The sequence below is a fragment of the Scyliorhinus canicula genome, chromosome 13 (genome assembly GCF_902713615.1).
Source record: "Scyliorhinus canicula chromosome 13, sScyCan1.1, whole genome shotgun sequence".
NCBI lineage: Eukaryota > Metazoa > Chordata > Chondrichthyes > Carcharhiniformes > Scyliorhinidae > Scyliorhinus > Scyliorhinus canicula.
In genome coordinates this window covers 7,155,896-7,182,151 of record NC_052158.1, presented here as the reverse complement: position 1 = coordinate 7,182,151, position 26,256 = coordinate 7,155,896, and the positions used below count along the sequence as shown (strand labels likewise).

At 46.1% G+C, this 26,256-nt stretch overlaps 2 protein-coding genes across 3 annotated transcripts in view; both read right to left on the bottom strand.

Annotated features, from left to right (window-relative positions):
* Window positions 1–3,549: 3,549 nt before the first annotated feature.
* atp6v1g1 (ATPase H+ transporting V1 subunit G1) lies at window positions 3,550–12,698 on the bottom strand. Its single transcript, XM_038816743.1, has 3 exons — window positions 12,488–12,698; window positions 7,711–7,811; window positions 3,550–5,530 (listed from the first exon to the last, which is right to left on the bottom strand). The coding sequence occupies exons 1-3, from the start codon at window positions 12,567–12,569 to the stop codon at window positions 5,357–5,359; spliced, it is 357 nt and encodes a 118-aa protein (XP_038672671.1). The 5' UTR covers window positions 12,570–12,698; the 3' UTR covers window positions 3,550–5,356.
* Window positions 12,699–14,822: 2,124 nt separating this feature from the next.
* The window catches only part of neu1 (neuraminidase 1), a 34,897-nt gene continuing 23,463 nt past the window's right edge, over window positions 14,823–26,256 (bottom strand). The window contains exons 3-7 of one of the 2 annotated variants that reach the window (XR_005462904.1): window positions 25,938–26,200; window positions 21,970–22,152; window positions 18,494–18,713; window positions 16,399–16,666; window positions 14,823–14,988 (exon numbers count right to left, since the gene is read on the bottom strand). Coding sequence is in view for 1 of the 2 variants with exons in the window: in XM_038816732.1 (XP_038672660.1) it covers window positions 16,461–16,666; window positions 18,494–18,713; window positions 21,970–22,152; window positions 25,938–26,200 (872 nt within the window). In the remaining variant the exon portion in view is untranslated. Of the gene's footprint in view, window positions 16,667–18,493; window positions 18,714–21,969; window positions 22,153–25,937; window positions 26,201–26,256 lie in introns of both variants that reach the window. The other variant, XM_038816732.1, reaches the window with a different exon arrangement.

Sequence of the window (26,256 nt, the reverse complement as noted above, 5' to 3'; positions counted from 1 at the left end):
ATGAGGGGGGGGAGTGGGGGGGAGTGGGGGGATGAGGGGGGGAGTGGGGGGATGAGGGGGGGGAGTGGGGGGATGAGGGGGGGGAGTGGGGGGATGAGGGGGGGGAGTGGGGGGGAGTGGGGGGATGAGCAGGGGGGTGAGTGGGGGGGAGCGGGGGGGTGGGGGGATGAGCGGGGGGGATGAGCGGGGGGGGGAGTGGGGGGATGAGTGGGGGATGAGCGGGGGGGAGTGGGGGGATGAGCGGGGGGGAGTGGGGGGATGAGCGGGGGGGAGTGGGGGGATGAGCGGGGGGGAGTGGGGGATGAGTGGGGGATGAGCGGGGGGGAGTGGGGGGATGAGCGGGGGGGAGTGGGGGGATGAGCGGGGGGGAGTGGGGGGATGAGCGGGGGGGAGTGGGGGGATGAGCGGGGGGAGTGGGGGGATGAGCGGGGGGGGAGTGGGGGGATGAGCGGGGTGGAGTGGGGGGATGAGTGGGGGGATGAGCGGGGGGGAGTGGGGGGATGAGCGGGGGGGAGTGGGGGATGAGCGGGGGGGAGTGGGGGGATGAGCGGGGGGGAGTGGGGGATGAGCGGGGGGGAGTGGGGGGATGAGTGGGGGGATGAGTGGGGGGGATGAGCGGGGGGAGTGGGGGGATGAGCGGGGGGGTAGTGGGAGGGATGAGCTGGGGGGGGAGTGGGGGGGATGAGCGGGGGGGGTGTGGGGGGGATGAGCGGGGGGGGAGTGGGGATGAGCGGGGGGGGGAGTGGGGGATGAGCGGGGGGGAGTGGGGATGAGCGGGGGGGGAGTGGGGGGGATGAGCGGGGGGTAGTGGGGGATGAGCGGGGGGGGAGTGGGGGGATGAGCGGGGGGGGAGTGGGGGGGATGAGTGGGGGGATGAGCGGGGGGTAGTGGGGGGATGAGCGGGGGGGAGTGGGGGGATGAGTGGGGGATGAGCGGGGGGGTGAGGGGGGAGTGGGGGGATGAGGGGGGAGTGGGGGGATGGGGGGGGAGTGGGGGGATGAGTGGGGGGGGAGTGGGGGGATGAGGGGGGGCAGTGGGGGGATGAGGGGGGGAGTGGGGGGATGAGGGGGGGGAGTGGGGGGATGAGGGGGGGGAGTGGGGGGATGAGGGGGGGAGTGGGGGGATGGGGGGGGGTGAGTGGGGGGGGTAGTGGGGGGATGAGGGGGGGAGTGGGGGGATGAGGGGGGTAGTGGGGGGATGAGCGGAGCCCGGGCCAGAGAATCGGCAGCCCGGCCGCGGACCGGTGCCGCGCCAAACGCTCCGCAGCAAATGGCGCCGATGCTCCACTCCTCGGAGAGTCGCCTGCCGGCGTCGGACCGGCGCCGTGGGAAAAAATGGTGCGAACGGTGATTCTCCCATAATGCACGGCATGCGAGAATCGCGCCCCCTATCTGCCTTTTGACAGGCGGCTAGAATTTCCAATTTTTGGATCCTGCTCGGTCTTGGGCTGCCGTTGCCCAACGCACTCGCCGGTTATCATTTCTGGCGAATTAAGGTCTTTCCTCACATCTGAGATTTTCACTATAGGATCCCTACACCACAGGAGGCCATTCTGCCCATCGAGACTGCACTGACCCTCTGAAAGAGCCCTCAGCTAAACTCCCCAGTAACCCCGCCTAACGATTTTAACACTCAGGAGTAATTTATCATGGCCAATCCACCGAACCTGCACATCTTTGGACTGTGGGAGGAAACCGGAACATCCGGAGGAAACCCACGCACACACAGGGAGAACGTGTAAACTCCGCACAGACAGTCACCCAGCCTGGAATTAAACCCGGGTCCCTGGTGCTGTGAGATGGGCGTTCAGCAACTGCTAATTCAACTGAGCATGTGGCTCCAGACTCTGGGCGCGATTGTCCCCAAAAATTTCTGAGTTAATTTGTGGCGGGTTTTTCAGGGAGTTTCCCACAATTCAATGACACTTCGTCACTTTTTGGGCCCTGGGGAGTTTATCACTGGTTTGGCACACACTTAAAAAAAATTTTAAGCACTGGGAGCTGAACACAGGGATTGGGGCTGCCATTTTGAAAGGGTGCCCCGATCTCGAAGTGAGCTTGTGTGTCACCCCCACACCCTCCACCCATGGACAATGTCACCCACACACACGATCATTACCCCACCACCCCTCCCCCAAGTGAGGACACCCCGCTATGGGGTCCCTGTGTGTCCCCTCTAGGCCCCCTTACACCCTCTCCCTTCTCGGGCCCCTACCCATCACCCAACCAACCTCCCGGAGGCCCCTACTTACCTGCCCTGCACTCTCCCACCCTTCAAATCCTGCCCACCCTCATTTTATGGACATTGCACCCCCTCGCCCCCTGATATTCAGGCACCTTACACTGAAAATGAAATGAAATGAAGATTGCTTATTGTCACAAGTAGGCTTTGTGTTGTGCCTTGTGACTTAATAAAGCTCGTAGTCTCAAATGTGGAGAAGATGCTTTATTGTGAATTTGTTCTCTCTTCAGAGCGTTACCTACGGCTACCTCAAGTGCTACCAGCTGTCGTGTCTGTGTCCTGCCCCAAGTTCTGCCCTCTGTGAAGTGTGTCCTCACTTCCTGTCCTGGTCTATTTATATGGCTCTCCCTTGCTCCCTCTAGTGTTTGCTCAGTTGTATTTCATCTAGTTAACTTGTGATCACCACAGGCTTCAAATGAAGTTACTGTGAAAACCCCTCATCGCCACATTCCGGCACCTGTTTGGGAAGGCTGGTACGGGAATTGAACCCGTGCTGCTGGCCTTGTTCTGCTTTACAAGTCAGCTGTTTAGCCCACTGTGCTAAACTAGTACGCAGACAATGCTCCTGCCATCTTGGCAGTGCCATTCAGGCACCTTGGCAGTGTTAGGGTGTCAGTGGCAAGATGCCTGCGTCCCAGAGGGAGGGCTAGGGAACCACCCTGCACTTAACCTGACCACCCTGGGGTCTCCAATGGCCCGGGAGACCCCCCCCCCCCCTCCACGGGTGCCATTCCGCCTCGTCCACGCTATGCGGACCAGCACTGACTGGTGCCTGGCTGCAGCCTGCCTGGGGAGACCGAAGAATCGACGGAGGTCAGTGGATCCCGGGAAGGCAGGTTGTAAGTAGGTTTAAGACCTACTCCCGCGAGCGTCATCTGGGCGGGGTTCCGACACCGACATCTCGCGGGGCTTCGGAGAATCCCGGGAGAGGCGCGGAGCCTGTCGGGAAGCTCGCTGCAAGCCTCTCCTGGCATTCTCCGGTCATGCTGCGCTCGAGCGAGATTCGGCGGGCAGTAAAATGCTATTAGATAGCACTGACCTAGGGCCTCAGTATTTGACAACTCATGAACTTGTCTTCAGCTGGGCTTGTCGATTCCCCAGTTCAGAGAACCTAATAAAGGTGCTTCCCACTCCGTGCATAGCACTCAGCCATGGCATGGTCCCATGTGATCCCAGCAGATGCCACCCTTGGGCAGAAGAGTGTAAGGAGGTTACCACCCAAAATGGGAAACAAACAGAAACATTCAGTAAAATCACCTCACATAATGCAGTCCAAAGCTGCTGTGCATTCAGAAACCACTCAAATAATTGGGGTCCACTTACATTTATTCACAGTAATTGACGTATCAAGAGACTGACAGATTTGTTGAGGAATTACCAAATACAATCCTCTCCATATTAACACTGTGCATCAAAATGACTGCAGCTGCATCCACGCTGTGTGGAAACCGGCGAAAGAACTGCTTAAACGAGCATCATGTATGTGAAACATTGTTGTAACATTATACATTTCACAAAGTAACACTGTCATTGTGAAAGAAGTAACATGCCATTACTTTGAATAAACACGATGAAAGAGAGCTTTATTGTTTTAATATGGCTGGCAAGACATACCTTGATATTTAAAATAAAAAATGTTCCTGCCAAAATATCACACACCAGTTGATAGTGGCAAGGGAAATTAGTGATGGCAACTATGATGTCAGTGCCATGTTTATAGGTGGAAAGCAATGGAAGACTAACTCATTTGGGAATAAAACATGGCCCGTGGGATTTAAAATATTGAAATAGTTCTTTACATTTCTGATATAGTTAACCTTGTTACAACCTTGGATGTGTTGCCAATCATTTGCTATTCTCTGCCTTACTAATGGAATCATTGATTAAATATGTAATAAGGTTCTACTGTTCAATTATCATACCATCTCTTTCCTAACATATTATATACAATGTGTTTTCTTTTCTTATACTTTACCAAAGTGTAATACTTGTTCTTGCTGAGGACACATGCTGATAATGTTCCTTTTAATATATTTTCCTGACAGCAACGTCTCCGGATCACACATTGACCATTGCTCATTACTGATGAACCTTCATGGCCAACTCAAACAAAATATGGAGGCCCAAGTTGGTGGAAACAAATATCTTGTAAGTATCTTAATTACGAGTAAGGAATGAATTATAACAAATGCAGAGATTCCTTGTTAGTTTTGGGTTTGGAAGTGTATATTGTAAGTTGATTGGTGAGGCAAATTGGAATGGTCGTGGCTACCTGCTGTTATATTGGTTTATCATGAAGTTAAGTTTAACATGAAATATGGTTTAAAAATCTTCAAATACCTTTCAAGTTAATTAGTCGAATTATTAGAAATTGTGTGTACTGTGCAGCTGGCTGGAACTGCACCAGCGCACTGCACCACAGAATGTTATTGCACCTGTGGTACTTTACACGCTGAGTCACTAACCTCAGCTAGGCCCCTGGAGGGAAGGGAATGTCAGGCCATCGATCAAAGAAAAATGTTGCAGCATTAACCAGATGGGGATGAGGGAAATGTGCCACTGTGAACTGGGACTGGGAAGAATGGTCCCAGCAGGAAGTAGACATGGACCCAATGGGCCAAATGGGCTCCTTCTGTGCCGTAATGATGCAACGCCTCTTCGTGATAGTGTTGTGTGCGGGCGAGAGTGAGGAACAGCTCTGGGAATTAAGGGAAGGGTGATTAATACTGGATTTAAAATGTCATTTAAGTGCTGGAGAATCTGTATTTGCAAATGCTCTGCAAGAAATATTGGGAAAATTCCCAATTTAGCAACATAATTCTCGAGAATTGGGCATAAGGAACTGAATGAACTCGCATAATGTTGGATCTAACAGTGGTGACAAATGGTTTTCAATCAACGCAGCCTCTCAACATGCAGCACGTTTTACCTAACTTGATCTATTCTGAATTGTTACCATGGAATAACCGGAAGAGCCACAATAATTTATAACGTACAAGGGATACACGATAAATTGCGCTGGGGAATTAATGCTCATGTCAGTCACAACTTAGCCCAGTTTGATTTGTTTGATGAGAGGCCCTGGTGATGGTGAATTGTCACGTTTGGCGCTTGCCTACATGTTAATGCGATAATTGTGGTGAATTTCAGGCTTGATGTCACACACCAGCATCAACAGTTGGCGAAGGACCTTTTCCTTGTTTCGGTGATGGTTGGCCTGCATTGCCTGGATCTTCTGACGTGTCTGATGCTCGACCTCCGCTGCCAAGTTACCTTGGGACCCCATAACCTTTGTAAAAATAAAAGGGAAAAGGAACTATTAGGACAAGACCTGGGTGGGATTCCGAAAAGGAAGCTGAAGCTCAAATTCTCTAAAGCTATCAAATTTGTTTCTTGTTGTTCTGGTTGGTGCTTCAAATGCTCAAACCTCAAACCTGCCTCATTACAAAAATAAGTAGTGTTACATCTCTCCCCTTCTGAATGAAGGTATTGCCTTCCTGCCCTGAATGCATTTCTTATACCCCTCCCCCCCACAAGAAACGATTAATCTTTCCGTGAGCCTCGTGGAGTACGAGCTTCCCCGCTGAGAGGTGGAGGCCCATCTACAGGATTTTGGACTTGGGTCATTGTTGCGCTAACAATTGCACACAGAAACACGAAACGGTACAAAAGAGGCTTTATTACCGTGAGATGTTATTACCTCAAGTGGAGCTGTAAAATGGCAGCTCAGGAGACCTCATGGATATTTATACTGCTCCTGTGGGCGGAGATAGCCGGCAGGGGCTTACCGACAAACTATGCAGGGGCTTACCGACAAACCTGTAATAGCCGGTACTATTATACATCCCCTAATAGAGGCACACAGATATATACATACAGTGGTATTACCACAGTAAGAAAAGCAGGCCCGTAAAAGCTGTGCTGTTGTCTGCAGTCGGGGCTGGGACTTGAATTGTGCTTGTAAATAGTTTATTTTGATACAAAACCGTATTGTTAAACTCTCTTACTGGACACCTTTGTGACCACTAAAGCATACAAGGGCACTATTTTCCCTCAGATACCACATCTGAGAGATCATAACTCATGTATGGGTTTGCGAATGAGTATGGCAGGCTGTTTTACTGGTGAGGCATCAAACTCAACTCACCTTGAGTCAATCTGCAAATGTGGGAAGAAGAGACAAGCTAATGTTTCAAGTGTAACCTTTCGTCAGAACTGAGGATAATGTTGTTTCCTTACAAGAGTTACGCCCAGAGTTTTAACTTACCTGTTCTCTCCACAGATGCAGACTGACCGAATATTTATAGTTTTATTTGCTCCTTACCATATGTATTATTACCTGACATTTACAAATGCAGTTCGAACAGCAATCACTGGACTATGATCAAGGAGAAGAAGATTAGTTGCCTCCTTAACCTCGGGACATTCCAGTCAATTGCAGTTCCTAATAGAGTGTAGATTAACTTCTTCTTAAGGGCAGCATGGTAGCATTGTGGATAGCACAATTGCTTCACAGCTCCAGGGTCCCAAGTTCGATTTCGACTTGGGTCACTGTCTGTGTGGAGTCTGCACATCCTCCCCGTATGTGTGTGGGTTTCCTCCAGGTATTCCGGTTTCCTCCCACAGTCCAAAGATGTGCAGGTTGGGTGGATTGGCCATGAAAAATTGCCCTTAGTGTCCAAAATGCTATGATTAACCTAGGACAAAAGTTTTGCACAACATCGTGGGCCGAAGGGCCTGTTCTGTGCTGTATTTCTCTATCTATCTATCTTTATTGCAGTTCTAGGCGAGAGCTGCTAACTTCACACAAACTGGGTTAAAACCAGTGCATTAGTTCACTTACTCAATAAACTCATTGACCGGCACAGATGTAATGGGCCAAAGGGCATTCTGTACAGAGACCTCTACGACTCTATGACTCATTGAGCTCCAGACTGCTTGAAACATTCCACTCCAAACTGAACAGTCAAATGTATCGCATTCATGCCTCGATATGCAAAGCAGTAATTAAAATTTCTGGAGATCTCGGTGTGCCAGTAAGGTTACAATAGTTGTCCTGAGGCCATGAGAAGGTGGTGGTCCGCTTGGTTGAATGACAATGTGTATACTGGTTTGATACAGCTGAGTGGTTTGCTTGGCCACCCAGTTAGGGATTCAACCACAGTGGTGTGGTCCTGAGTCACAGATAGGTCAGACCCCATAGGGATTTAACCACAGTGGTGAGGTCCTGAGTCACAGATAGGCCAGATCGGATAGGGATGGAAGATTTTGTTGCATCGGAACATTCATGGACCAGATAGGATTTTGCAACAAGCTGAAAGTTTCATGAACGCTTTTTGCTGACGCCAGCGTTTTGCCTCAAGATATTCTTGAAATTGTATTCAAATTCTTAAAATGCCATGGAGGGGAGGGATTTGAACAGAACTTTCTCTGGATTGCGAGTCCCGACCTTTTTTGCACATTGCTCACCGCTTCTTGCTTATGTTTGAAGTCCTTCTCTCTCTCCAGACGGTATTGTTCAATCTCACCCTGGGCTTCCTCCTTAGCTTGTCTCAGCCTCCGTGCCTTCCCTGGAACAAGAATAGTAGCTGTTCACTGATTTAAACCTTTCATTTACACAAATCTGAAGTACCGTAGCCTCTCATTAACATACACTTGAAGGGTGCAAACTGCTGTTTAACCGATATTCAAAAGTAGCAACCTCTCATTTGTAGTGGACTGAGTATAGTGACCTTCCATTTATTTTATTCTCTATATAGTGACTTATTAAATTGTCTAAAAAAGTGATTTCCAATTTATCTGATTCTCAACTACAGTAACTGCTGGTGTGGTGTTGTGTTACAGTTAACTCAGGGAGTCTGAGTTGCTGAACGTTGTACATGCATTTATAGTCTAGGCTCAGGATAATGATGGTAGACGCTCCAATGGTCATTCTATCACTATGGCTGACCAGGAATTCCTCCTGCTTTTACTGCCTGTAGATTAATTCTCAACGTGCTTGACTGATTTATGGATGCACCTTCCTTGGCTCTCAAGTCCCAGGATGGGACTCACACCTGGAACTTCTGGCTCTGGGTCAGGAATGCTATCCGCTGTTCCGCAAGTAGTTCCAAGATGCTTTTTTTTCTGGAATGCAGCTGAACTTCTCACCTGCCTAGTTTGAATTCAATTTCTCCACTTTTTTATCTCTGCACTTTAATGTTTTTCTCTTAAATATAATGATTGCCTTGAGTACAGTAGCCATGTGCAATTACATAATTATTTTTACTGATGCAGTGACCAGTGGAAATTGTTCACCCTCTAAAATTAGAGTACTTCTTTTAGTTCCCCAATTCAAATGCATTCCAGTTAATACAGGGAGTCCCTTAATCGATCCAGGGAGATTTATTTAATAGTCACAGAGGAGTCCAGAAAGGAGAGTCAAACAATAGGCTTATTACCAAAAGTAAAGTATTTACAAGTAATAGTCCCAGTCCCAGTTGGAACTACTCTACATCTCAGCTCCTACCTGGGCCAGCTTTTAAGGTCCTTTTTTAAAAATTCAGAGTACCTAGTTCTTTTTTTTCCAATTAAGGGGCAAATAAGCATTGCCAATTCACCTACCCTGCACATCTTTGGATTGTGGGAGTGAGACCCATGCAGACACGGGGAGAATGTGCAATCTCCACGTGGACAGTGACCCTGAGCCGGGATCGAACCTGGGTCCTCAGCGCCGTGAGGCAGCAGTTCTAACCACTGTATGACCGTGCCGCCCTGGCTTTTAAGGTCCGGAGTTAACTATCCTGCTGAGCTCCCTCACTGGGGGAGCTCGTACTCCACAAGGTTCACGGGCAGATTAATCAGATCGTCCCCTTTTGTGTCATGGGGGTTATAACAGTTTGTGAAGAAGGATTATTTTGACAAGACTATCGATTGTATAGAACCTCATGTGGAGTCTCTGAGGCACGGGTTGTAAATATCAGGGGCGCAATTCTCCGCACTCACGACGGTGCGGAGAATAGCGGGGGTCGTAAATTTTTACGGCCACGCTAGTCTGACGCCCTCCCGCTATTCTCCCCCTTCCCCACGCCCGACTCCCGACACGAATCGCTGCCGCCGTTTTTTTACGGCGAGCAGCGATTCTCAGCTGGCCGATGGGCCGAAGTCCAAGCCCTTTACGGCCGTTTTTACGAACGGCAAATACACCTGGTCTGGCCGTTCGTAAAAAAGGCCGTAAAGTTCGGATCTTGGCAACCATGGCACCAATTGGCACGGTAGTACCACAGCCGTGCCAAGGGTGCCATGGGCCTGATTCCCGCGCACTCTTTGTCCTTCCGCCGCCCCGCTGTATCCATTCGCGGGGCGGCTGAGGGGCATCCCGGCCCGTGCATGCGCGGGTTTCGTGCAAATGCGCGATGACGTCATCTGCGCATGCACGGGTTGGAGTCTTCCAATCCGCGCATGCGCGGCTGACGTCATGTGACGCGTCAGCCGTCGCAAACTCTGGCAAGCGGGCTTAACGAAACGTACGGGTTTGACGCCAGCCTCCCCCCCCCGACCGGGAACCGATTCTGGTCCCGGGTCGGGGCTAGCATGCCGCTAGCCGGAGCTCACGGCCGCGGCATGCTAGCCCCGACCGGGGACCAGAATCGGTTCCCGGTTGGGGGGGGGAGGCTGGCGTCAAACCCGCTCGTTTTTGACACCAGCCTTACGATTTCTCCTTGTTTGGGAGAATCGCGCCCCAGGTGTCAGTTCAACGTACCCATTTTATTGGTGGGTGAGGTGCGAGCAATTGAAGCACCACCATCTCAGTGTTGACAAATATAATCAGGCTCTAGCCAGGACGCACGGTGGCATAGTGGTTAGCACTGTTGCTTCACAGCGCCAGGGTCCCAGGTTCGATTCCCGGCTTGGGTCACTGTCTGCGCGGAGTCTGCCCATTCTCCCCGTGTCTGCGAGGGTTTCCTCCGGGTTCTCCGGTTTCCTCACACAAATCCCGAAAGACGTGCTTGTTAGGTGAATTGGACATTCCGAATTCTCCCTCTGTGTACCCGGACATGCACCGGAATGTGGGGACGAGGGGATTTTCACAGCAACTTCATTGCAGTGTTAACGTTAGCCTACTTGTGACAATAATAAAGATTATTACGTGTGCTGAATTTGGTCTCCAGATATTTTGAATTGGAAAGCCAGATGAATTAATCAGAATAGCATTTCTGATTAATTCATCTGAAAATGAGTAATAGAAACTTTGTGATAAGGAGGAAGACTTGTATTTATATAGTGTAGTACGTTTTATCACCACAAGGTGTCTCAAAGCACTTTACAGTTGAAGTACCTTTGAAGTGCAGTCACCGTTGTACTGTAGGAAATGCAGCAATTATTTTGTGCATAGCAAGTTGCTTTAAACAGCAGAGTTACTATAATCCAGATTACCTGCCTTTTGTGATATTAATAGGTGGTTAAATATTGGGATCAGACATTGGTGATAATTCTTGTGCTCTTCGTTGAACATTAGCAGTTAGAAGAAATGAAGACGTGCATTTTATCCATCATTCCACGTTGTCAGGATGAACCAAAGTGCCTTGTGACCAAGTACGTACTGTAGCCATCTGGGATGGCCACTTACAAAGTAAACATGGATACTTGCAAAGACTCAAGGGAAATATGGCCAATACAGGATTCAGGCAAACTCAGAGCCTGAATGTATATTTGCTAACAGAGAACCAGACAGTATCGAAACCCCTAGCCGATTTGCATTCTAATGGCCTATTTTCCCAGGACAAAGGACTGGTACTCAGGTATCAGATACAATTCCAGATACATTGGCGTCACTCCCTTCACACAGGAAGCCCAAACAGCCGAGGTCAATGACCAATCAGGACATGTCCAGCCATCAAGGCACCCGCCCCTTTATTGGCTCAAATCGAAGGCAGTGATTGAAGCCTGCCGAATTATTGGGCCCCAAGCGAAGGACTGCCCAAAAGAGCACAAAACCCCAAAGGATAAAGAGAGACACTGCCACGTGTTAAATCTCTTTTGGCCCTGGCAGACCGGCGCTCTCCGGCCCGGCCTATACCCGAAGCCCACGACCAGAAGCAAGTTCAAGATCAGTGATCGCTACCAGACAGATGAGCCTAGCAGAAGTTACTTCTCCAGACCCAACCACTCCAGATCCGAGCGAAGGCCACTGTTCCTCTGCCAAAGCCAGGTGCCTGAAGTTAAGTACAGGTTGTTGTAGTGTTAGGTATAATTTAGCTTGTAGTGTCTTTATGTTGCATGTGTGAGTTAATCTTGTGTGTAAATAAACTATTACCGAACTTGATCTAACTGACTGGTTGTTGGGTCTTTGATCAATATCTGGCTGAACCTTGTGGTGGTATCATTTGATACCTGGCGACTCTGAAAAGCAATATCCTCATTATTAATGGGCAACATTATTGGCGTCTCCGGTGCACATTGGCAACAGTACTGTTGAAGTGTAATCACTGTTGTAACATGGGAATGTTGCAATGACAGGCCAGAGGTCACAACCTCAGGAAGATGACAAAGACTGGGGCAGTTTTCTTTCTCAGCTGGGACTCAAAGTGATGCCCTTGGACACTGTCTGCTTGCTAATTACAGAGTAATGCAGGCCAAGAGGTTTGCCTGTCTGTCTTCCTGCCTGCCACTTTGATCTCTGTATACATGGAGGGTTGAAGAAATCTAAAGCAATGGGAAGAGATAAACAATTAAATATACTATATATTTTTTCATGGTAAATAATTTTTAAAAACAAGGCAAGCTCAATATTTTCTCTCTCATGTTATCTTGTCAGTATCTCCGTTCACATTTCTGGCAGGCCTCTGACAGAACGTAAATCTTTTAATCCTTTTATTTCTTGCATGGAGGTTGTCACTGAAAGATATCATTAAGGGAACAGATTGCACACTTTTCTGAGGTTCATTTTCACACACAAAAAACACTTCATTAATCCTGGCTTTTATGCTTGAGGACACTGTATCTCAGAAATATAAACTGGCTAGCTTCGATAAATTCATATTTCTGGTGTAAAATGGTTTCAAAATCAATTTAACTTGTAATCTTGTTTGAATTATCAATCTGCGCTATGCCAAATGCCAAAAAACCTAAATCTTCGTCTTTCATGGTGTGATGGAAGATAGAATCAGACATCCTGCAAAAGCCATTAGGAAACCACAAAGCAGGTGCCATTTTAGAATTGTCTTGTACCTCAAATTATAGGACAGAATAATCAAAAAGATCTTACGTTTCCTGGCCTCAGCAACCTTCTCTGCAGCTCTTTTCTCAGCATGGAGAAGCTGTTGTATTCCTTGTGACTGGCTGGCCATTTTATTTTCTCTGTTCTTTGCCTCTCCTCCTGGATCAGGTACTAGATGAGCTTGAAAGAAAGATTCCTCATGGTCCTAGTGCTCGCTAAAACAGGATGACTGCTACAGATTGCTGTCTTTCCCGGGTGAAATTCCTGTTGGGCGCGAAAGGCTGCAGTACTGTGGTATGCAAAGGAATATGAATGACATTGATGCCACCATTTAATCAATCTAACAATGCAGTTGTATACTCCTTTGTAAAAAGATTGTGGAGAACTAATTGTTCTGTTTAAGCTGATTAAACGACTTGATAGGGTTGCCAGAGGAAAAATTAATTCTTCTGGTGGGAGGGAGAGGGGTGTGGAAAAGTCGAGAACAAGGTGCCAAATCTTAATAGAGAGGTTGTTCATGGGTGTTGTCAGGAACCACTTCTTCATGCAAAGGATAACAGAAGTCTGAGACTCTTCCCCGGTTGATGGGGGTCATTCAATGTTTGAATTGATACATTTTTTGTGAGGCTAATATATTGAGGGCTACAAAACCATGGAGGTAAAACAGGATTTCAATATAGATCAGGCATGATTTAATTGAATGGTGGATCAGGATTTCGATATAGATCAGGCATGATTTAATTGAATGGTGGATCAGGATTTCGATATAGATCAGGCATGATTTAATTGAATGGTGGATCAGGATTTTGATATAGATCAGGCATGATTTAATTGAATGGTGGACCAAACTGGAGAGACTGAATTGCCTTCCGCTATTTCAATGGCTGGAATTATACGTCCATTGTGATTCCATTTTCCTGCTGGCAGCGCTACCCCGCCTGCAGGATTCCCGGCGTCGTGGGGTGGCTTTAATGAGAAATCACATCGACAAGAGGCAGAAGTCAGATTCCCGCAGCAGACAAACGGGGCGCAGCCGAGAAACACGTGGCTGGGACACCAGAGAATCCCGTCCAATATTCTACTGGAATAAGTTGCTGACTTGTGCTTCATGTTGACTCTCTGCATACCTTCCAAAGGGAATTGTGCTGAGGAAGAGATCACATCTTATAAAGGGTAGTGATGTTTACAGTTAACACGAGCATGGTCAATATAATTGTTTGCGCTGGTTTCTATTGCCTGAGTGAGCAGACAGGGATTTTCTTGATTTTGTTCCTCTTCTTGGTCCCGATTTTTTAGATCCTGTATTTTGCTTCCCGTTTGCCGCATAATCCCAAGGAGACCATCAGATCCCAAGACCCTGTATTTGGTTGGATCCCTCAGCCACAGGCCCATCCATGCATTAACTTCCCCATTCCCTAAAAACCCACACGTGTCTATTCTGTTCTCATTATCCTCAAACATTTAAATAAAGTCAGGCACAATCTGCTCTTTAGAAATCATAAAGTCAATTTAGGACACAAGAAATAAAATGCACACTATTATATTATGGCAATATACTGTTCATTCTTGTACTTCACTTTGTTACATATTTTCAGTAATCACAGAATTGTTAAAACACAGGAGGCTATTCGGCCTGTCACCGGCTCTCTGAATGAACAATGAATCTAGTGCTTAAGATTCCAGCATCCGCCACAATTTGCTTTTATGAATCTAGTGCTATTTTCCCTGCCTTCTCCCCTATTTGGTACATGGCTGGATCATAGCTGCAATATGGCAGTGCTCATGATAACTTCAACTTCTACAGCCTTGTGCAACGTCTCATTTTGCAGCTGCAATTATCGTTGTTTTTCATCTTGGCTGAGCTAAATCTTAATTTTTTAATATTACATCCTGGGGAGTCGGACATCCATGTCAAGGCTGGCATTTACCTGTTCCCAGTTTGGTTCACTGAATAGGTTTCAATAACAGCTTGGCATTTATATAGGGCTTATATATTATTAACTAGGGCTGGTTTAGCACACTGGGCTAAATCGCTGGCTTTTAAAGCAGACCAAGGCAGGCCAGCAGCACGGTTCAATTCCCGTACCAGCCTCCCCGAGCAGGCGCCGGAATGTGGCGACTTGGAGCTTTTCACAGTAACTTCATTTGAAGCCTATTCGTGACAATAAGCGATTTTCATATAGCTTCTTCAATGTAGCTAACTGTCTCAAGATTCTTCAGCAGGAATAGATCATGGGGCCACCTAAAGGGATATCGGGACAGGAGATCAGAAGCACAGTCAAAGTTGCAGCTGCACCTTATTGTTGTGCTTAGCAACATTATCAGGAAGAAAATAAAAAAATACTGTTAGCGTGCAGACTACAAGCAAGAACAGGACACAATATAGAAAAGTTGTGAATTTTTATTATACAAATAATTCAATTTCTTGTAAAACAATAAAAATCCAAAAACATTATATCGTATTTGTTCTGGTTAGAGTCCACCTTGTCCTTTATTTACAGGATTTGACATGATGATCTCTGAAGAGTATTGCACAGAGCACTTGCTGGCTACAGTAAATATAATACAGAAGTAAAACATCATTTATATTTGCATCATAAACAGAGGGTCCTCAATCCATTAATGGGGACCCATTCCCATGTTCCAACATTAATATTAAGGATGTTATTTCTATTCGGAACAAAATATCTGGAACAATAATATAAATCTTTTCAATGGACATGTTAAAAATATTGCCCTCTGATTAAATATAAAAATCTGAACTACCTAGTCAAATAAAACTAACCATTTTTCCTTATGGGTTAGGTTTTCTTCCCCCCCCCCCCCCCCCCCCCCCCGCTTGCCAAAGATTGACTTTTCCTGAATGCACTGACATTGGAGGTATGGTGCCTCGAACACTGGCAATATTCTGATACCAAAATTGGTATTCCTCACATGCAGGCAATGTCAGTAGATATACAAAATGGAGACAGATGCAGCTGAAACTCACCCCGCTATCATTCGGTCTCTGTGCATATCGAAGCAAGAACGACTGGCCGACACTCGGGAGCAGAAACCGTGACTGATGGTTTGTATCTATCACTAATCTGGGTGAACTGCATAGAACCCCTAACCATTGCCCATTTTATTCAAGTATTTTCTTCATCCCGCAAACAGTATTTGCAAACATTCACCCCCCTCTCTGTCAAACGTCTATTTTCACACAGGGCTAAGAGGCCAACCACTAGCCAGAGTCTCTAAGACTTAAAGTATACAAGTTTTTATTCTGAAGAATCAGCCTGCTCAACAGACCTTCACTCGAGGACTCCAGCCTCATATCTATAAACAATAGGGAATTGAGGAAAGGTCAGCTGATAAATAGCTGCATAACGTAACCTTGGACTTTGATCTTTCTCCGATACAACCCGAAAGGATTGCCTTAAGACTACATGATCCAAACATGTTCTTCCTCAATTAAAGATCTCTCCTACTGACCTTTTGTTCATAGCTTGATCTGGGCCCACCCTCAAAGTCATAAAGACCCAAGATCAAGTAGGGAACCCAAGTCGGAGACTGCAATGGTTTTCTCTCGGCTCAGATTTTGCCATTCACCCAACTAAACACAAATCTTTTAATGTAAATTGATCAGCAGCTTCAATATGGCACAGAAAAGGGGAAAGTTTTCAATTTCTGATCAAATCTAGGGGGCTGGCCACAAGTTAAAAACATTTCACGCTGCAAAACCATTACAGGTGGTGACAAGTCCACGTCGCGTGCTCACCAAAGTCAAGAAGGAATGAATACTTGTTGCACAGTGAGAGGATGGTAAAGAAATTTGAGAGTTTTAACATATTGATTTCAACTTAAAACCAATTTGAAGTAATGGAAAACTAGGATATTGTGTAGTGGCGTGAGAAAACGTTTCTTTTTCCCCGTACAATGGAGCCTGTGGTTCATCAAGACTTGATTGGATCACGCACCCATTTGTTCACAGAGGTTTGTTCACGGAGGCTGTCAGGTGACAAGAAACAGAATCAGGCTTTTATTTGATACGAATCTTCACGAACGATATGGATTCCGTTATGTCTAGAAGGCCCTTCTCATAAATCAAGTAGATGTTTTGCTCATTGCTTGTGTTTTTGGAGGTAGTCATGGAGGAATAACCGCTCGGGCCATGCCAGATCATCATTTTGTCCTTTCCCCATGATTTTCCATCATCATAACTCCATCTAAGTGTCAGATCTACACCTACGGATTAAAAGAGGGAAAATGGAAAATGAATTCAAAGGTGTGCAAGTTGTAATTACATCGGAGGTTCAATGTTGGAGACTATTTCCCTGATCTTGCTGGAACAATGGGCAGCACAGTGGTTAGCACTGTTGCTTCACAGCGCCATGGACCCGGGTTCGATTCCCGGCTTGGGTCACTGTCTGTGCGGAGTCTGCACGTTCTCCCCGTGTCGGCGTGGGTTTCCTCCGGGTGCTCTGGTTTCCTCCCACAAGTTCTGAAAGATGTGCTGTTAGGTAATTTGGACAGCGACTAGGGGCTTTTCACAGTAACTTCATCACAGCGTTAATGTAAGCCTACATCTGACACAAATGAAGATTATTATTATTGCTTTTGTGGATCTTTTCCTTCTCGCCCTCCGCACATTTTTGTTTTAAGTTGCTGGAAGTGTGAGTGGCTAACGGTGAGGCAAAGGCAATGGGCATTGGAAACTTGATAGAGCCACCACACTTATCACCTTATAAATTACATTTAAGGACAAAGAGAAACAAAGAGTAAATTAGAGTCAAATCAGGTGCAGAAAAGAAAGGAAAGGAAGACTGGATTGATAAAAAATGAGAAGAGAGACAGGAGACTGGGGCAAGAAGAAACATTTTAAACTATTAATAAAATCAATTTCCGATCTACACGAAGATACTTCACAATTTAGAATTAGCTCCTCTCAACCAGCATCACTAAAATAGATAATCTTGTCATTATCTCAATGTTTGTTGCACCCTGAACAGTGACTCCACTTCAGCAGTGTATTATTGGCTGTAAAGGGCTTTGCGATATCCTGAGATCGTGAAAGATGTAGAAAGTTCTTCGGGCAGCGAAGTGACAGAGTGGTTAGCATTGCTGTCTCATAGCGCTAAGGATCTGGGTTCGATCCCGGTTCTGGGTCACTGTCTGTGTGGAATTTGCACATTCTCTCAGTGTCTGCGTGGGTCTCCCCCCCACAACTCAAAAGATGAAATGAAATGAAAATCGCTTTATTGTCACGAGTAGGCTTCAATGAAGTTACTGTGAAAAGCCCCTAGTCGCCACATTCCGGTGCCAGTCCGGGGAGGCTGGTACGGGAATCGAACCGTGCTGCTGGCCTGCTTGGTCTGCTTTAAAGGCCAACGATTTAGCCCAGTGATTAAACCAGCCCCTGTGCAGGGTAGGTGGATTGGCTGCACTAAATTGCCCCTTAATTGGAAAAATCTTTTTAAAAATGCAAGTCCTTTCCTTTGCACTGGCGTAGGGAAACATAGAATGTTTATTCATTTGGATGGTTGCGCGATAACAAGTTGTACCAACTGGATTAAGTGAATCTAATTGCAACTGTGGCTCTCAAAGTTCACTTGAGCTGTGAATTGGAGCCGCTCAATGATTCACATGGAGCTTCACTTTGGCAGATATTTCCTTGATTCACCTCTGAAAGGTTGGAGGATTGCACAGGGACGTAAGCAAGAAATAAGGGGGAAGATCTTGAAATTTCAATTCAGTCATCAGACTAAGGGGGCTGGATTCTACGCTGTCGGGATTCTCCATTGCGCCAGCAGCGTACCCACGCCCGGGGATTTCCCGACGGTGTGGAGCTCCCCATAATAGGAAACTCCATTGGCTGGCTGGCAGGATGGAGAATTCCGCCACCAGCAGGGGGTGAGCCGCACCAGAAAAGGCGGGCGGGCAGAGAGTCCCGTCCAGGATCCTTTATCCCATTTATCTAGACTGGTTCTAAGTGCGTTGCATGTATAGCATGATGTACTTTATCTCCACGAGAAAACATAAAAAAATCCCAGGTATCAGAAGTATCAAACTCACGTTTGGATGGGTTTGCAGGATTACTGAAGAAAACAATGTTGTCTTTGACCAAAGCTCCAGCGGCTACAGCCGGGTCTACCAGAGTCTCGTCAAAGTTCACACTTTCTATTGGCAGCGTCTCACATGCATCGTAGCTCTTCACTGTTATCCTGCAGTGACAGTGGTAGAAATTCTGATTCCTTGCATTAATCACCACAGAACCATCCGATAATTCATAGGGCTGGAAAAAAGAGAACACGCAAATGATATTTAATCAAAGCCAAAAGAAAAATCAACAAATGATCACTATTGAAAGAAGAGCAGTGATTTCAGAGGAGCAGATTGGTTTTGTTAAGGGGACTCCAGTTGTCAGCCAACATCAGGAGACTATTAAACGCTGTGAGGTCGTCCTGCTTAGGGACCGAATCAGAAATGATCATTTCGATGGAGAAAATGTTTGATAGGGTTGAGTGGGGGTACCTCTCTATAAATCCTTGGGAGGTTTGCCTTTGGGCATAAATTTCGATCATGGAATAGGCTTTTGAACAGGGCCCCCGCTACAATACCCTGAGCTCGGGTTACTTTTAACTGAATAGGGGTAATAAAGCAGAAGTGTCCATTGTCCCTGCTTTTGTTTGCCTTAGCAATCGAGCCACTGGCCATTGCATCGAGGTCATCCACCAGATGGAAGGGGATAGAGCGTGGGGGGGGGGGGGGGGGGGGAGCATAGTGTCCTTGTATGTGAATGATTTGCTATTAATATCAGGGTTCCACTCTCCAATGTGGAGGAGATATGAAGCTGCTCAGGAGTTTTGGCTCCTTCCTGGTGTAGCCACCGAAGTTAGCCACTGCCCGACATAAAATGGAGAACTGAAATGCATGCAGGGAAAATTGGACAATGTCAGAAAGACGAGCAGGCTGCAGAATCTCTCTGTGCCTGCAAAGAAACCAGACAGCATTGAAACTAACAAGTTTGCATACTAATTGAGTGATTCCCGGTGATTCCTGGGCACAATGGACACAATCGAGAATAACAAAGGTCAAGCTAGACTCTTAGGCGCCAGCAGGAGTCCCGGACAATAAGTTACAAACAGCCCCAAGAACCGCCCAGCGATCGGGAAACAGCCCCAGTATTGGGGAATTCAAACCAATCGATTGGTACGAGGTCCAATCGATTGCAAGCAGGTATAGGGTCCGCCCAGATGGGCGCGAAGCCCCTGTGACCTATAAAGGACAGATCTCTCTCTTAGCCGGCCCTCCCAGCAGAACACCTTTGCAGCAGCTCTGTAAGAACTTGAACATGAGAAGGAGAGGCCTGGCCAACAGCTACATCAACAAGTAAGTGTCAACCAACGCACGCTACGAGAGTAGACACTCCTGACCCCTTAGCCCGTACCAACTGTGAAACCTGCAGTCTCAGGACAGAACAAGAGGCCATTGTTCCCTGATCCAGTGTGTTCCCTTATCGAAGATAAGTATTGGCTTATAGTGGTAGGAATAGTTTAGGCCGTTAGTATTAGTTGCATGAGTATCGATTTACTGTGTAATAATAAATGTGTTTGATTGAACCTTACTAACTGGTGTATTGAGTCATTGATCAGAACTTGAACTTGAACCTCGTGGCGGTATCATAAAGATACCTGGCGACTCTAAATCTAAGGAATAAAACAGAGCCAATTGAGTGTTAAGCACACTCACCCAGAACGAGCAACACTGGTTAAGCTGAATCTGGGCAAAAGTGACTATTTTCTGACTTAACACCTATCGATCAGGACATGGGAAAGGAATGGGTTAGAGAGTTTAACATTTTTTAAAATATAAATTTAGAGTACCCAATTAAATTTTTCCAATTAAGGGGCAATTTCAAAGATTATCATAGAATTTACAGTGCAGAAGGAGGCCATTCGGCCCATTGAGTCTGCTCCGGCTCTTGGAAAGAGCACCCTACCCAAGGTCAACACCTCCACCCTATCCCCATAACCCAATAACCCCTCCCAACCTTTTGTACACGAAGGGTAATTTAGCATAGCCAATCCAACTAACCTGCACATCTTTGGACTGTGGGAGGAAACCGGAGCACCCGGAGGAAACCCACGCACACACGGGGAGGATGTGCAGACTCCGCACAGACAGTGACCCAAGCCGGAATCGAACCTGGGACCCTGGAGCTGTGAAGCAATTGTGTTATCCACAATGCTACCGTGCTGCCCTAAATTTAGCGTGGCCAATCCACCTAACCTGCACATCTTTGGGTTGTGGGAGCGAAACCCACGCCAACACGGGGAGAATGTGCAACTTCCACATGGACAGTGACCCAGAATCAAACCTGGAAACTAGTGAACCTGGTAAGGCAGCAATGCTAACCACTGTGTCACTGTGCTGCCCGGGTTAGAGGGGTAGGTTTACTGGTTCAGAGAAATTATCTGAAAAGTTCTACCTCCCGCAAGCGAACACGTTCAGATCGTTTCAGGTTCATGACTTTCTACGAAAGGAGCTTCCTTCATTTCAGGGTCCTGTCCTTGGGCCGAGTTAGGGGAGGGTAAGATTATGGTCAGATGTTGGCGACGGAGCAGGGTTCCTTGGAGGAAGTAAAAGGGAAATGGGAGGGTGTGCTGGGTTTGGTTTTTAAGGGAGGGGGGGGGGTTTGGAGTGAGGTTCGTCACAGGTCCAATTTCACCGCCTCATGCGTTAGATTAAGCCTGCTCCAGTTGGTACACAGAGGCCACCTGACCAGGGCATGTACAAGTGGGTTCTTCTCAAAGGTGGAGGATAGGCATGCGTGCTGCTCTCAGGGGCCGGTGAATCACACATACATGTTTTGGTCTTGACCCACGCTTGTTAGGTTTCTGGGGCTCCTTTTTCTGACAAGACATTGGGGATTTTAGCCTTCTCCTTGCTAATAGCTCGGAGGAGAGTCCTGCTTGGGTGGAAGTCCCTGGTGCTGCCTAAGACTGGGGGACCTGATGGAATCTTTATACCTCGAGAAGATCAATGGAACGCTTCTACTTGAGATGACATCTTCTATCTGAGGTTACCATCAGCTGTTTTGGGTGGGGGGGGGGGGGGGGGGGAGGCTCAGGGGGTTTGTTTTTTTGTTTTCTTTATTGAGTTGGGAGGGGGGGTGGACTGCAGGTCAGGTAGATCTAGTTTGTATAGTGTTGGGGGTTTGCTATATTGTTGTTATTTTGTTACAATGAAAATCTTTTATGAACAAAAATATTTTTAAAAAAAGAGAATCCCAAAGATCAATCAACTTCTGGAAGAAGAAATTCTTCCTCTTCTCCATTTTAAATGGGTGACCCCTTATTCTGAAACTATGCCCTCTGGTTCTAGATCCCTTCTTTACTCTGGGGCTCAATATTTTATGGTTGTATTTTCCAGGACAGTTACGTATATTGATTTCCCCCCACCCCTTCCCCCCCCCCCCCAACACACTCCCACAGCATTGCCCACTACCATTAAGAGAAACTCTCAGCCAGCTGAATAAAAGCTATTACCTGGTTCTCATCTGGATTGAAGTCAAAGAATTTTTTGGGCTGATTGTACGGAATTCCTTTCAGACTGCCTCCATTCCTCCAGGTCTTGCCGTGGTCGTCGCTGAAAAGGCAGAATATCCCATCTTCCTCAATTGTCCCATGCCCACAGGCAATCAAACGGCCCTTCTTTGGATTGTACTTTTTCTGTGGAAAAAGAGTTTGTGTTACGGTGAGAAAATGACCAGAACTTCAGCAATCTGCAAGCTTTGCTTACGGAGACAGAAATCTGTCCTTGGCATTAGCACACAGTGTGTTTCAACTCACAAACCTGGTGACTGTAATTATTTTGTAGCTAAGGGCCAAAGAATTCTATGAAAAGTCGGCAATGAAACCAAGTATTGAGCAGTTTGTATAACTGGTAGTCAATCCCACCCTGCTCAGCTACCCACCCTCCGAACCCCCAAGATGAATTTCGAGCCCATAAAATTTAACACAGCCTAGCAATTACCACAATATTAGTAAATAAAAGGCGGCTCGGTGGCCTAGTGGTTAGCACTGCTGCCTCACGGTGCCGAGGTCCCAGGTTCGATCCCAGTTCTGGGTCACTGTCCGTGTGGAGTTTGCACATTCTCCCCGTGTTTGCGTGGGTTTCGCCCCCACAACCCAAAGATATGCAGGGTAGGTGGATTGGCCACGCTAAATTACCCCTTAAATTAGAAAAAATCAATTGGGTACTCTAAATTAAAAAAATATATATATTAGTAAATAAACACAATGCATTTGGATGTTTCTTAATTTGCTATTGTCGCTGAGGTGTTTTTTATTATTGTTGCATCTGGATTTGTCTTCCAGTTGAATGCTCAATCAGGTCATTACACTGTTCTTGGGGAACACGGAAACTTTATTTTCATTGATGAATTTTTGTGCTCATTATTTGAGGAACGTGGGTAGTGTGCAAAGGACCACCTTTCAAAATTTAGCACGTCATGAGCCTAAACAACTCCCTCTGCTCTTACTCAATGTTCACACGAATGAGCAGCCAAATGAAAGTTTTCATTCTGTAAAGGTCCTTCCTGGTTTATTCCATTATTCCCCGATTTCCCCTTTCTTTTATTTTTGTTGTTACATTTTTGATCCATGGATGTTTAATGAACCTGCGACTTTTAAGGCAAAGCAGCCTGTACCTTTAATTCAAACAACAAGAACCAGAAGGCTGTGCTGACTTAAGACTGGTGATTGCCGATTCGCCAGTGTCAGTGATGACTCGATTTGATTGATTTGGCTTGTGGCCAATGATTGGGCCCGAAAGGCGGTGTTCTGCCCAGCAACAGGTGGCGATTGGATCGGATCCCACAGGCGTGATCTCGGGTTCCAATTTGGTTTCCTTTTTGGTTCTGCAGCTTTGATGGAGGATTCTAATTAATCCTCTCCCAAAAGATCTAGCTGAACTCTCCACAGAAGGCCACTATAAGGGCTAATTTTCTCTCCAGTAAGTCTGGGTGTCATTCTGTCAAGACTGCAAAGGCTTGAAGTCAAACCACGAGCTGGAAGCCTCAAGAAAGAATTAGGCCTGAGTGTGAACCTTGAGCTGAAGGCCCAGTTTGCTAAGAACTAAAGTGATTCTCCAGAAGGCCTGCTGCCTGAAAGTACTGTACTGAATTAATGATTCTGCCAAGAAGGCCATGGCCAGCCTGATGTGAGGAAGGTGCCAAAGAACTAGTTGGAGCAAAGACTCTTGACCTTCATCCTGATTAGGTTTTTCCCCTTCGCCACACTGCTCCGTGTTTGTCTGTCTTGTGTGTGTCTGTGGGTATAGGGTGGGACAGTTAAAGCGGGTTATCTTGCTCCCGTTGTATTTACTGCATATTTCATCATTATTCCTGTTATAAACAAACAGTAATTGTGTTTCAACTCACAAACCTGGTGACTGTAATTATTTGGTAGCCAAGGGCCAAAGATTTCGGGAATTTCTATAAGAATTATTGGTTAATTAACTTGTAACTCCAGGATGGGTGGGGCTGGAACTGACTGCTCACTTTCCCAGGGTGTCATAACAATTCTCAGTACCAGAACTCTTATTAATCTTTATGTGCTAATTTATTGTCATTTTGCACAAAAGTACGCCTATGAAGAGTTGGGTTCAATTTTTTCAGCATCTTTACAGTTCGCAGATATTCAGATTCTAATCCAGTTAAGGTAAAAAGGGAAACTTGGGTGAGTTTTCGCTCATCTCTGCGTGTGATATCAGACAAATGAGGACAGGATCGACTGACACGACGCAAAAGCTCAACAAATTTTTAACCGTTAAGCGAGTTACATCCAAAACCACTTGCAGTCTCTTTTTTTCTTCAATGTTTGGCACTGGTTTCAATATTCAGTTTGCCCAGATTAGGCTCCATTCACAAAACTGGCCATCAAGTCGGAATTGCACAATTGCACTGGCTCAGGAATGTAATTTCAGAAATAGTAGCAGGCATAGGACATCCAGCTCTTCAACCCTATCTGTCATTCAATGGGAGATGGCCAGTCTTCTCCTCAACTCCACCTTCCTACACTATCCCTAAAGCCCTCAATTCTATCAGTATCCAAAATTCCGTCAATCTGTGTCATGATTATAACTCAATGACTGGGCATCAACAGATCTCTGGCGTAACAAAGATCCACAACATTTTAGAGTTTCTTATCAAAGTCCTAAATGACAGATCCCTTCTCACAAGGCTGTAACCCACAATTCCAAACTACCCAGGCACATGAATGACCCTCCCACCATCGATCCTATCGCCTTAAGAATTTTATGTATTTCGATGAAATCACCCACCATTTTTCAAAATTTAAATAAATACTCAATTTCTCCTCATCGGATTAAACGTCTCATACTGTGAATCAGCCTAGTAGGCCTTTGTTTTACTCCAAGGTGGGAATATCCTTCCTTTAGTAAGGAGTCCAAAATAGTGCAGAGTAGACCAGGTGTTGTCATACGAAGATCCTGAACAACTTCAGAAGTCATCTTCATTCTTTGTCCCAATCCCTAAAAGGCCAATTTATCATTTGCTTTCCTAATTTCTTGCTGCACCTATATGTTAATTTTTGTGAATCACGCACAAGGATGCTCCTCAATACCAATTTAGTTATACCCACTCACTTAATCTGTCCCTATCTGTTTTCAGCATCTTTGTCTCCTCCTCACACTTTACTTTCCCACCTAGCTTTGTACCATCAGCAAAATTAGATCTATTACAATCTGTCTCCTCATCTTAAGTCACTTAGATTGGAGGCTCAAATACATACCTTTGTGCTACACCACTAGTTATAGCCTGGCAATCTTAAATTTATTCCCAATCTGTGTTTTGTCCTTTAACCAATCTTCAATTAATGCTAATATATCACCCCAACCCGATCTCAGATAACCCCTTAAGTGGCTTTTCTTCAAATTGTGCTCATTGCTTAGGTGAATGGGCACAACAGTAGGCATATTTAAAAATCTTTTCATCTCAGGAAGCAATGAATATATGAACACACTGACTGGTGTGCAGTGAACTAGTGGATGGAACCATATAGCTGTATCATTTTTATTGATTTTAAAATCAGGTTGCTCACGAGTGGAGACGGGACACCCTTGTTAAAAATACTTATTTTGCTGCTAAATCCCATTTTCAGCTGTATCAATAAAGCTCCATCAGGTTACCACTCTTAAATACATCAAGGTATATTTTTTTTAAACAGAAAGAAAATGAGAGATTGCATTTCATCACACTGCCAGCTTGCACTGGCCCATCGAAGATTTCATGTTTGAGATTGTGAAAATGCATTTTAGCAGAGGTTTGAAATGTAACCCAGGTGGCATGATTTCAACTGAATTGTCGGTGTGAATGCCCAAGATTGAACTTGGAAGTGAGAGCTTTTATTTCCTGTGCTTATCCAGGGGTGTTGGCCAGTTTTAATTCAAGTATTCGAAAGCTCTACATTTCTCCTCCTCCAACTTGACTTACCTGGATTCCAGATCCAGGGCCAGGTGCAAACATCTTGGTGCCAATCATTTGGGAGATGTTTGTTGGTTGGCTCCAGGTCCTTCCATCATCCTGGCTCTCAATCAGGAGGGTGCTGGAAACATTACAATGATAGTGGTGGGCACATGTTGTGTACATGATAAAAATTAGATTCTTCTCTTCATCGACCAATATTACCCCCAAATTCAAACCATCAATTTGTGAACCATCATTGTCAATGAAGGTGGTGGGACTCCAGGTATCACCTAAAAGGAAGACAATTATATGCGGGTAAATGTCAAGTGTCAAATACACTCACTCT